At 51.5% G+C, this 11732-nt stretch overlaps 5 protein-coding genes across 5 annotated transcripts; 4 read left to right on the top strand and 1 right to left on the bottom strand.

Moving 5' to 3' along the window:
* Positions 1–73: 73 nt before the first annotated feature.
* Positions 74–913, bottom strand: CC84DRAFT_1165465 (uncharacterized protein). The gene has a single exon (XM_018178719.1). It carries the CDS (start codon positions 887–889, stop codon positions 104–106), a length of 786 nt encoding a protein of 261 aa, XP_018035503.1. The 5' UTR covers positions 890–913; the 3' UTR covers positions 74–103.
* A 1152-nt stretch (positions 914–2065) lies between these two features.
* CC84DRAFT_1206622 (uncharacterized protein) lies at positions 2066–2692 on the top strand (the record flags this gene model as incomplete). Its single annotated transcript, XM_018182040.1, has 3 exons — positions 2066–2240; positions 2322–2526; positions 2575–2692. The coding sequence occupies 3 exons, from the start codon at positions 2066–2068 to the stop codon at positions 2621–2623; spliced, it is 429 nt and encodes a 142-aa protein (XP_018035502.1). The 3' UTR covers positions 2624–2692.
* A 503-nt stretch (positions 2693–3195) lies between these two features.
* On the top strand, positions 3196–4412 carry CC84DRAFT_1165463 (uncharacterized protein). The gene is made up of 3 exons (XM_018178718.1): positions 3196–3257; positions 3327–3476; positions 3618–4412. The coding sequence occupies exon 3, from the start codon at positions 3647–3649 to the stop codon at positions 4184–4186; it is 540 nt and encodes a 179-aa protein (XP_018035501.1). The 5' UTR covers positions 3196–3257; positions 3327–3476; positions 3618–3646; the 3' UTR covers positions 4187–4412.
* A 485-nt stretch (positions 4413–4897) lies between these two features.
* Positions 4898–6120, top strand: CC84DRAFT_1206621 (uncharacterized protein; the record flags this gene model as incomplete). The annotated part of the gene is made up of 3 exons (XM_018182039.1): positions 4898–4942; positions 5104–5604; positions 5659–6120. The coding sequence occupies 3 exons, from the start codon at positions 4898–4900 to the stop codon at positions 5971–5973; spliced, it is 861 nt and encodes a 286-aa protein (XP_018035500.1). The 3' UTR covers positions 5974–6120.
* A 1692-nt stretch (positions 6121–7812) lies between these two features.
* Positions 7813–10353, top strand: CC84DRAFT_1247827 (putative succinate dehydrogenase flavo protein subunit). Its single transcript, XM_018184242.1, has 6 exons — positions 7813–8239; positions 8290–8417; positions 8466–8924; positions 8975–9114; positions 9164–9640; positions 9697–10353. Exons 1-6 carry the CDS (start codon positions 8091–8093, stop codon positions 10252–10254), a joined length of 1911 nt encoding a protein of 636 aa, XP_018035499.1. The 5' UTR covers positions 7813–8090; the 3' UTR covers positions 10255–10353.
* The last annotated feature ends 1379 nt before the right edge of the window (positions 10354–11732 follow it).

The raw sequence follows: 11732 nt of genomic DNA, 5'->3' as shown, positions 1-11732 counted from the left end.
GAGGTATAGATCAAGTAAAATCAAGCGATCGACGTGATTCAGCGAGACCGAAGACCTGAAACTCTCATCAAAGTGATCGTATGCCACGAAATCTATGCTGCTCTCAATACACGAATGGAATGAATTTCTTCGTCCTCTCGCAATACTCCTTCCACTTCTGCCCAAACTCCATCTCCATCATCTTCTCTTCTTCCTTGACCCTCTTCACCATAAACAGCCAAACGGGAACGCTAAATCCAATAACAGCGATCGCATAACCAACCCAAGCTTCCTCAAAAAGCCTTTCACTCACCAGCGGCGTCGAACAGCTCGGGAGTCCTCTCTGCCGAAAGAAGAGCGAATACATCGCCATCAGCACAGCAAGCAGCCCCGTGTATGAGGGATGCCTCACGTACGCGTACAGCCCACTAGTAACAAGCTGATCCGGCTTCGCGAGACGATACGTGAAGTTTGTTCCGAGTTCCGCGTACGCGCTGAACCGAACGTAGCTCCCCGTATACAGCAGCGCCAGAGTCGCAAACGTGTGAGGTGACCACGTGAACAGCTCGGGGTCCAAATAGGCAGGCGTAGCGCAGCTATATAGCAGCACATTATCAGACCGGGGCAATGCGTTTGAAAACTTCGCTAGCGAGACGGTGGCATGGTGGATAGCTATAATGAGCGTGACAATGCGCGCGAAGCTTGTACCCAGCGGCGAGGCGACCATCCACATTATCCATGACTCGGAAGGGGTTTTGACTGTTTTGGTGCTGGGCTGGCGGAAGGAGAGCTGGATGAGGTAGCCTGCGTGGATTACCGTAAGGGCGTACAGATTGAGGTAGCCTGCGTAGAGGAGAGCAAGAGGGATGAGAAGAGCGAGGAGCTTCGCGGCTGTGGTGGATGAAGTCATCAGGCTCGGGAGAGTATTGGTGCCCTGGGTGCAGCCGTGTTCCTGGGTGCTTCGTATGCATGGCCGAATTTCGGCCAAATGTCGAAACCATTCCTAATGTGGGAAGCGCGAGAAGCGGTCCACAACTCTGAATGCTATATGCACTCTTTCTCCGCCCTCTAAACCCGACAAGAAGACACACAGCCTGGCGTCAAGCCTGGTCGTGTCGCGTTGTGTTTTCTATGAAGCCAATCAGCCCATGTAATTGTAGTCAGGCGGAAGAACAGCTCAGCTTACATGCGGAACGGGCAATGATCAATGGCAAGTGATACAATATTTCCAGGCTCTGAAGGAGTAGCACCATGCGGGCTTGCGTAAGACAGCTGACTGAGACGATTTGGAGGTGGGATCTGCTGCTATAGATCGAGCTTACAGTATTCCGATTGTTGTGTTCCACAATATCACAGCAACCTAACCATTAATCAAGCAGCTTACAGTTGGGTTTAGGGTGTCGAAGGCCAACCTTGCGGGCCAAACGATTTGTGCTCACAATATACCATCGAGTATGCTATAGTAGTACGGCTATCAAGCAACATGGTGTAAGTGATCCGCGTCTCCCATGTGTTCGCTGAACGCACTTGGGCATTATTCGAAGAAAGAATGGTGGCGAGCGGAGTATTGGAAGATCACACGCTTACTGATCGGACGAGGAGCTAACCCGCTGTAGAATTTGTGATGATGGGTAGCCTTGTAACAGTTGTCCCCAACCAGAACCGAAGCTGGGGCTGTGTCGAGAGTGTTTTCCTGGAAGAGTGGCATGTTTCTGCGAGGCTAAGAGCTGTCCAGCCGACAAATGTAAGCTGAATAGATTGCAGGCTTTCGCCAGTATTGGTCGTTCATCACTGTGTGGTACTACCCATACATTCAATAAGCTGCTTGACACGTACATCTTCTCCCCTTCGAGGTGATGCTCTGGCTTTGGACTGTCTATGATGAGGGTGTCAAGGTTTCTGCGAAAGACAAGTGGACGCCTGAATATGACAAAATTTAGGTATATAAGGCCATAGTGTCAAGCCAAGTGCAGACCAAAGCAAGATCTGGCACCAAACGAAGGTCCTTGATTCAACGCCTTGTCCTCTCTGCTCAGACCATTCCTAAGATCAGTTGCCTTGTGCCAAATACGCAGCCCAGCCCAGCATGAGATTCATCGCGGTAGCTGCCGTGCTCGGCTCGATGCTCCCTCTAACATTGGCATACTGCTGCGGCGGAGACGGCTCTGGTATCTGCGGCGACGGAACGACCCAAGGTGCTGGGTGCTGCGGCTATGGCCCCTGCAACATTTTCTGTTGCAACTGTGATCCCAGCGGCGGTAGTAAGTTGTCCCCTCAAGTCCAAAAAATTCCCCAGTCTCCCTCGCCCACCATCAGAACTGACTGAAGTCTTTCCTGTATAGCCTGCAGAGGTGGCCGTGGAAACAAGCGAATGAGCGAACTCCCTGCGGCTTTCAAACGTGACGTTGACGCGGGGACTGAGGCGACGTTCAACGAGATTGACAAGTCGGGGTCGGGTTCCTTCTCTCTGCAGGAATACCTCGAATGGATGAACGTTAGTGCCGATAATAGCCAGGTTCATGAGCATTGGGTAAGCTGGTTCAAGCAGTAAGTCGGACCGAACCCATACCTCGGATTACGCTCATTACTTCCCAGACACGACACAAACGACGATGGAGTTATCACGTTGGAAGAGGCCGCGTAGTTGCGGGATGATCTGATCCTGGTCGAGTTGGCCATGCACCCAGCTCACATTTCATGTTATATTCCAAGGTTAGTATTACGCATCAATCGTACAGGTTTCCGTTCGGGCTGGGTTGCTGGAGGTTGCACGTCCAAATATCCTGCATTCTCTCTGGCAAACCATCCACGTGTTGTATAACGAGCCAACACAGGGCAGGACTTTCGTTTATATTACTCATGTGAATCGAGATGATCATATAGTGAAAACACCAATGGCAAATTTTTCCGGAGCGAGAGAGTGAAGACCAACTCCTCCGCGCCAAAAAGAACTTAGGCGTTGCGTCTCCTGTGTCGAATGGCAATAGTTCAGCGAAGTGTTGTTAAGCAGCGGTGCCCAAGCCGGTCACTGGTGCCTAATATCGCACCATAGATCCAGCGGAGGGGGCATTGGTAACCCGCATTAGGTATAAGAATGTATTTGGCCCCATGTAAGCGTGGACAAAGCGTACTCGCGTCGTATTATATTTCCATTACCCAAAAAGGGTAAGCGAGCTGGTGAACATCAGGAAAAATTCACACCAGCTTACGCAGAAACGTTGACGTGCAATGATGTGTGAGACCAACTGCACGCGAATGACCGGATAACAAGATCCGAACTTGTACAACCATGAGTTCAGAAGTGTAGATTGGTGGACTCGCCATCTCAGAGAGCAGCATAGACTTACACACGATGCGTGCCAAGCAATCCCCAGAACTCCGGTCCAGGCTCATTTCTCTTTCCTTCGTATGCCCTCAAGTGGTAGTGCTATGTGGGGCATCTCCACCGCCTCTGACTTTGGGATGAAGTCGTCTGACTTTCAAGACCTATGCTGTGCCTAGAACATCATAATGATCAGTATAAGTAAGGGCAATTTCCCAGCATACAAGGAGACCACAGTCCATCACAAGTTCTTCTCCAGTCTGTCGATTGTGCCCAAGTTCCGACCTTCGATCAATCTCTCCAGCCAGGCACTTACCTCCATTCAAAAGCTTCGAAATCGTCAAGATGCGCTTCACTGCTACATTCGCCCTTCCCCTCCTCCTGTCCAGCGTGACAGCGTTCGTCATTCCCCAGGGCCAGGCTGATGGCGCCTACTCCGTGCAACTAGACAGCCGCGGCAACGAAATCCACGCGCGCCTCTCCGACGCACCAGAAATCAGCGTCCGCGAAGCCAGCCCTCTAGTCGCCCGCGCAGTACAGTCATACTGCGGTTGTGGAATCGGTCTCAACGCCGGTGATACTGACGCCGCCAACGCTGATCTCGTGAGTCAGCTCGGACGAGGCAGCAACATCGGTGCGCATCTTGCGTACTATTCGAAACGTGGTGGCGTAGTAGCATTCGCATGCAACTTGTCCGGCGGAACGAAGCTCTTTGCTGGGGATGCCATCGGCCAAAACAATGCTCAAATAACTGCTTCATGTGGCCGCTACATTGCTGGCTCTCGTGGAGAGCCTGGGAACTGGGCGACGGGATACATGAGGACTAGCGAAAATGGCGGGAACTTCTGCGGCGCTGCTTTGAGCTCAGGCGCCCACAATTGCTAGAGCAGGGACGTTGTGGACCGTTGTAAGTCTCGAGGAGCAAGGAGACGGGGAAGGGCGTGGAGTGCGGAACTGCATCGTTATCCCTAATGGGATATCCGGACGTGGATGAGCAATAGCCATAGCGCAAGCAGATAAGTAATCTATCATAAGCATGCCACCTCGGATGAATATTGCAGTGATGAATGAGAACAAGAAGTGAATGTGGGCAAGAACGCAGTGTCAAGAGATGAAGAAGTAAACTGCTAAGCAGCGAAGTCGAAATACCACAGGTACCGGTATGGTGGGTACGTTCCCGGAATGACGTAATCAATTTCTGCCATCCAACTCAACACCACGCCAACACGATGCGAATTAATCAAACAAGAACGGCCCGAAACTGCTGCATCGATGAACACATGCTACATGATCTCGAGAGGTTATCTTGGTGCATGATGTTGCCTACCTACTGCGTTGCCAGGGTTGCGGCGAGCTGTCGGGTGAACCAATCCCATGGGCTCTCACATGTCGCGTAACTTCAAGGAGGTACCAAATGATAGGTATCTTTACCCCTCCTCCTGGGCACAGCGCGCGGGGTGCGGCGAAACCCCGTGGCGGTTTCAAAACAATGGCGCAGCCTCACCGCTGAGCATGATCCCTCCCTCACTTTCTTCAATCTTTAAGATTGCCACTTATACATTGTCCCTCTGCCGTCGTTAGCATCAACTTGTCATCATGACCTACAGTAGGAAGCAAGTTGTTACAACCATCAGCGCTGTGGTAAGTCGCAAGCCCGTTTTAGCCTAAGCAACAGACTAACAGAACCCACCTGGGTAGTTCCTCATTCTCGTGACAGCACTGGCAGCGTACGACTAGACGAAGAGGATATTATCACTCGGCATCTAACTTGCATCAGATACGCTACATCTAATGCGACTAAGCTCTCTCTTCCCATCCCAAATGGTCTGGCTTACGCGACTACAATTCTCCCGATAGTCTCTGGTCTCTTGCTGGAAGCTGGCTACGATCTCACTCGCCGGCAAGAGCGTCGCAAGCGCCTCAATCGCGGAGACATCCAGCGGCCGCCGCTTGTCATCATTGCGAATACGCTGATCTTCATATATTCCACCGTCGTAATCACACTGCTCGGAACCCATGCAGCCCCACCCTCGGGATTAGATTGTGGGCTACACGAGCGATGGATGACCATCTACCGAAACAAAAATGTAGAGGCCGTACGCACGATACAAGATGCATTCAAATGTTGCGGGTTGAAGAACTCTCGCGATATGGCATGGCCCTTTCCGGACAAAACGCATAAGGCTACGGCGTGTGAGGAAGCCTTTGGCCGTACGAACGGTTGCCTAGACTCGTGGAAAGGCGAGGAGCGACGAATGGCAGGTATACTCATGGCAGTCGTGGCGCTAGTATTTGTGTGGCAGGTCAGTCGCTCTTACTAGGCTGATGCTCTTAATTTCACTCCTGACAACAGCAAGTTCGCTATCATTGCGATACCTACACAGCGAGAGTCTTGGCTGCATAGCGTTGTTCCTGACAGAGTCTCGCGCATAATCGCGGACGAGGATCACAACAACGACGGCCCCCGCCGAGCGATTGATTACTTGCCCGACTTCAATCGGTACTCGGATCGAATAGAGGAAGACAACAGCGGCGGCGATGTCGAGAATGGAGCGCGCAAGACCATCAAATCGGGAACTGAACAGGTGGAGAACATTTTCGCGGGCAGGAGTGATGATGCAGGGCAGGAGCGAGGGCCTCTGGAGAACGAATGGCTGCGGTCTTCAGACTAGTATCAACCGGGTGTCAAGTCCGAGATGGCGTTTGTAGAGCGGGAATCAGCGTGGTAGGACGGTTATGTTTACGACCTGACGACCTGGGCATGAGAAGCCCACCTAATGACTTGATTTGACAGGCGTTAAAGGTGCGGGTGTTGCGGTGTGGTGGAGGAATCAACTCCTGGTTTACACTTCAAATTGCAGCAATAACTGTCCCCATTCGGCGTTTACATCTCCTAGATATCACAAGCTGTACGCGGGGTAACCAAGAGGCCCCCTTCTTCGTGATTTTGCCACGTTTTCCTTTGCTTCGTGACCGGAAATAAAAGTCCAGTCCACTGAGTCCTCTTGCAGCAAGGACCTTGTGAGTCGAGCCTCGTGTAAGTGTAACGGCATGCATTCCCGATGATAATGTGCTATTTATTTCGCGACATGCCTAAAAAGTCCGTCATACGAATGGGGGCCGTTTCAAAGCGAGGCTATGCGGGGTAGTGGACTGACAGGTATGATCGTACAAGCTGAGCTGAATACGAGCGCATGACAAAGACTCCGACGGCGCCTTGCATGCGGCTCCGTATACCAGCTAAACGATGCCCGGACAAAATACAAAACCACATAGCAATGATTCCGCCAAGCTCGTGATTATGGGGCAACTTCCGCATCGTTCGCATCCATCCAAAAGCGGTGGGGAGAGGGTAGTGCACAGTTGCGGAGTGTTGTTTGAGGGTACGAAAGGGTTGAGAAACAACGAAGGCACCTCTATTCTAGGTTTTGCGAAGCAAGGATCCATACCACGATAGAGGGTATCGCAACAGAGGGAATGTATAAAGAGGTGTGGCATCGCACGTCTTTGGATCATCAGCACCCAACATCAAACAATCACTCAGCAACATATCAACTCCAACATCACTCTTTCCAGACAGTCCTTCCAGGCCTTCAATCTCATCCATTCTCCCAAGATGTTCTTTTCCAAGGTCGTCGCTATCGCCGTCCTCACTTTCGCCACCAGCGCGGTGGCCGCTCCAACGGCGACCGAATTCGACGTGGCCGCTCCTGTCGCAGTTCGCGAGGCTGGAGCCGATGGCACTTCATTCGACGTGGAAGCCCGTCAACCTCATCTCGATGTCGATGTCGATGTCGACGGCGGTGTCGATTGGGCTGTAGCTGACGAGGGCTCCATCGAAGCTCGCGAAGCCAAGACGGATCTCCAAGCCAGAGGCTTCGGTTGCGGGGTTTTTTCTTCTCGTTACGAGTGCAACGATCATGTAAGTACCCTAGCTGTCATGCACCAGATGGAGAGCTGAGTTGTTAACGTTCTGTTCAGTGCAAGAGCCTTGGTGGCGGCCGCACTGGTGGTTACTGTGGTGGATTCCTGTACCACACCTGCAAGTGCGTCTTCGGCTAGATCACTCTGTCCAAGATATGTCTGAGAAAGAAATGGTAGGCGAAGAAGGTATGGGGTCGTGGTCGGATCGTTGAGAGGCTGGGGTTTGTTGGTTGGAGGTACTGGTGCGTTCGGTGTACAACACTCGTTATTACTTTCGTACCTGGAAACAGGTGTATTTTTGCTTAGTTAGATTCAATGCGGTACTCATTGTGTCCTCAGAAGATTTGCCGCTGTGCCTGTGTTTTGTTCTTTTGAAGGCTCAGAAATGCCTATACGATAATCCAGACTCAAAACGGATGTTTGCTGTACGTGCTTGAAGTTATATAGCCGACTTGCAGCTTAAAAAAAGGCTAGATTCGGGTACTTGTTGCCTGTATTCTACAAACAAGTTATTTCCGATTGGTCGAGTCGGACGTTCCTGACACCTCTGGCGTCACCCCACGATGCCCTTCAACTACTTGCCCCAGAGTCGCACAGCGACCATGGTCTCTGCTCTCGGTGCGGCGCTGTTGCGACAAACCTATTAGGCTCTTTTGTATTTGTTCGCGAGCCGGGCGACGCGAATTCAACCTCTCGAATGTCGACGATAGCACCGACATATGCGCAACCCAAGTAACCGAGGGACTGAGGAGAGGGGCTTTCGCCGGGCTGGGGTAGCTCCTACTTAGCGCCAACTTCCTGAGCTTGTTTCCTACGTATCGTGTCGTCTTGCGTTTCAGACATTCGAGACTCGTTGTCCGTTGCAATGCATTCTTTTTCGAGAGCAATTCAACGCCAAAGGTTTGGCGCGCGACGCTCATTCCTCAGAAAGGGACCAGGAATCCCAATCCATGACCGGGGATTTGCGACCAGTCAGGATATAAAAGGGCTAACGATCATTGATCATCACTACGAGTGAGTGCTATCGAGATCCATTGTCAAAAGAGGAAATTTAATGATCGCAGTGCAATTGTTGTTGGTGCTGGAGGCGCTGGGCTCCGTGCAGCAGTAGGCCTCACTGAGGCTGGTTTGAAGACGGCATGCATTTCTAAGCTGTTCCCGACGCGGTCGCATACTGTAGCTGCGCAGGGCGGTATGTGAATACCACGCGCGATTGGAAGGGACTTTTCGCTGACACCAGCAGGGATCAATGCTGCGCTTGGTAACATGACTGAGGACGATTGGAGATGGCACATGTACGATACTGTCAAAGGATCCGACTGGCTAGGAGACCAAGATGCAATCCATTACATGACCAAAGAAGCGATACCCGCAGTCGTCGAGCTTGAGAACTACGGAATGCCTTTCTCGCGAACTTCCGACGGCACAATATATCAACGAGCACTTGGAGGGCAGTCATTGAAGTACGGGAAAGGTGGTCAGGCGTACCGAACCGCGTGTGCCGCTGATCGAACAGGCCACGCTATGCTTCATACCCTGTACGGCCAAAGCTTAAAGCACGGTGTGCAATTCTTCATTGAATATTTCGCCTTAGACTTGATGATGGAAGATGGTAAGTGCGTTGGAATCACGGCCTTGAATATGGAAGACGGGACTTGTCATCGCATGTTTGCGAGAAACACAGTCCTAGCAACTGGCGGTGAGTACGCCTGTTGGAAAGAAGCAGATTAGATTCACTGATAACTGCAGGCTATGGTAGAGCATACTTTTCTGCGACGAGTGCGCACACAAGTACCGGCGACGGAAACGCCATGGTTGCAAGAGCCGGGCTCCCTCTCCAAGACATGGAATTCGTTCAATTTCATCCGTCTGGCATTTATGGCGCTGGCGTATGTCCATTTTATGTCTTTGAGGGGAATCCTGACTAACAATATGCAGGTCCTCATCACCGAAGGAGCACGCGGCGAAGGTGGCTATCTTCTCAATGCGGAAGGCGAGCGCTTTATGGAGCGCTACGCACCAACAGCGAAAGACCTTGCAAGCCGAGATGTCGTTTCTCGCAGCATGAACCTGGAGATAATACAAGGACGTGGATGCGGACCTGAAAAAGATCACATCCATCTGCAGCTTTCTCACTTGCCGAAAGAAATCATCATGGAACGGTTGCCAGGAATTGCCGAAACTGCTGCAATCTTTGCCGGCATTGACATTACGAAAGAACCTATTCCTGTTTTACCAACCGTCCATTACTGCATGGGCGGTGTGCCGACTAATTTCAAGGGACAGGTCTTGGATGTACGGGAAGGGAAAGAGACAATAGTGGACGGATTGTACGCGGCAGGCGAAGTTGCATGTGTTAGCGTACATGGCGCCAACAGACTTGGTGCTAACTCTCTCCTTGATATCGTTGTGTTTGTAAGTGATATTTTGCCGTGCCATTGTACGAAGATATAGCTACTTACATTGGACAGGGACGAGCGACAGCCTTACACATTGCGGAGACTTTCGCACCCTCAGCACCTCATCACGCCGCCCCAGCAGAGATTGGATTGGACTCTATCCATGAGATTCGGACCATCCTAAATTCGGCTGGCTCTTCTTCGACGGCTTCCCTGAGAGATGAGATGCAGCGCACGATGCAATCCACTACAGCAGTGTTTCGTACCCAGGACTCCTTGGCCACCGGGAACGCCCAGCTCCAAGACATTGAGAAACGATTCGATAGCGATCTAAAAGTCACCGACAAGAGCTTGATTTGGAACTCGGACCTGGTAGAAACACTTGAGCTGCGAAATTTGCTCACAAATGCTGTTCAAACGAGCAAGGCAGCGCTTACACGAACAGAGAGTCGGGGCGCACATGCACGAGATGATTTCAAAGATAGAGACGACGAGAAGTGGATGAAGCACAGTTTGACGTGGCAGAACGGTGTGTGTAAGGAAGTGGGTTGGGCGACGCGTGCAGTGACAATGCACACTCTGAATGAGGCGGAGTGCAAGAGCGTGCCACCAGTGCAAAGATCATACTGAATCTTTCACCCATTTGCTCTTGGCATGGATTGCTCCCCTGCCGAATGACGCTCGCTCTATACCGTGAGTCTGAAGTGATTTTTCACTTATCGAGCCCACATAAACAATCAAACTTCCCTTTATCAGCTTTTTTCCGATCACCCATCCGTCCACCCGATTCTGAGCAATCTGCAGTACTTCACCACAGGTAGCGATTGACCGTCTCATATTGGCCGATGGCCGACGACACTTTCGAACAGGTAGTCCACGCTGCGGAATCTTGTCGTACATAGCTAATGTACTGACAAGAGATAGATGTCTCTTGATATCTGTGACCGCACCCGACACCGAGAGAAGCAAAGATGTACTTTTAAATCCGGATGGCCTTCCGCATTGCGAAGAATTAAAAGAAGAACAGAACAAGAAGATCGAGAAGGATTATCGCGCATTGCATTCATTGCACAAGGTCGATTTCCTTCTTCAGTACGCGAAGGAGGCAGATCGTGGCGCGACGGACCAACCCGCAGACGACGGCATGCAAATCTATGACGATGAGTGGACGGCTATAGAGCATCGCGATCCCTCGACTGAGTTTCTGGGGAACCCCAAAACCAAGGTGTTCAAGGCGGATACCGGCTTCAACGTTACCATCGAGAATGCACATCCGGCCGCGAAGCTCGAGCGGAAGCCCAAACTGCGCGTCACGCACGAAGTTGACGGGTTTGCGTTGATAGAGAAAGGACAACCGTGCGGATTGTTCGAGCTTCCCTTCCATGTCGATCCCAACCGCGAGCTCTAGTACAACACCCCTCGAGGTGAAACCAGGAAGGTCCTCCGGGAATGGGGCGTACCGCCTACCAATACTAGTTCTTCCTTGCCCTTGTGGACCGGTGTTGGCGTCAACAACGGATTCAGCTCTTGCCAGTACGGCACAATTGCTAGTGTTTCTCCAATGGGAGGATCCTTCCAGAATCCGCCAACTCCCCAGGCTACTCGTCCCAAGGAAGGCGAACAGCTACAAGCCCGAGCCATGCCACCGACTTCTATGTTTCCCATGGAACGCGCAACTTCCATGGCTCATACGTTCAAGAATGGTGCTACGACAGCCAACAGCATTGCTTTGGAGGCTGCCGGTATGCGCGGCGAGGATACCTACCCGGATTCGGACGATGACTTCTTCGTCGATGAGAACGGTAGACCTTTCGCAGGCTCATCTTCAACCATGGCTACCCCGAGGAAGGGTAAGGATCCCTCTACGCAACACGGCATGGCGGTGAACATCCGGCCGAAAGTCACACGGCGCTAATCAGGCCTCCAACGCCGCACAATATGGCCGCTGATATGTTGTCAACTCCACAAGATGTGAATATAAGCCATAATCGCTGAGCACATTTTTCAATAAAGCTGACTACGCACAGGTTTGCAAGTTTACATCATTTGAGAACTTATAGCTTTGTTTGGAGGATATCGGAAATGATGAATGAACTTACGAGTTGACA

Source organism: Paraphaeosphaeria sporulosa, assembly GCF_001642045.1.
Source record: "Paraphaeosphaeria sporulosa strain AP3s5-JAC2a unplaced genomic scaffold CC84scaffold_6, whole genome shotgun sequence".
Lineage (NCBI taxonomy): Eukaryota > Fungi > Ascomycota > Dothideomycetes > Pleosporales > Didymosphaeriaceae > Paraphaeosphaeria > Paraphaeosphaeria sporulosa.
Note: the sequence above shows the minus strand (reverse complement) of the source record. Positions and strands in the feature narration are given on the sequence as shown.

Bases quoted from the DNA above. Each gene is read 5' to 3' on its own strand.
- CC84DRAFT_1165463 (XM_018178718.1), top strand. From the start codon at position 3,647: ATGCGCTTCACTGCTACATTCGCCCTTCCCCTCCTCCTGTCCAGCGTG.
- CC84DRAFT_1165465 (XM_018178719.1), bottom strand. From the start codon at position 889: ATGACTTCATCCACCACAGCCGCGAAGCTCCTCGCTCTTCTCATCCCT.
- CC84DRAFT_1247827 (XM_018184242.1), top strand. From the start codon at position 8,091: ATGCATTCTTTTTCGAGAGCAATTCAACGCCAAAGGTTTGGCGCGCGA. The intron at 8,418-8,465 runs GTATGTGAATAC...CGCTGACACCAG, and splicing joins TACTGTAGCTGCGCAGGGCG to CAGGGATCAATGCTGCGCTT. The intron at 9,115-9,163 runs GTATGTCCATTT...AACAATATGCAG, and splicing joins CTGGCATTTATGGCGCTGGC to GTCCTCATCACCGAAGGAGC.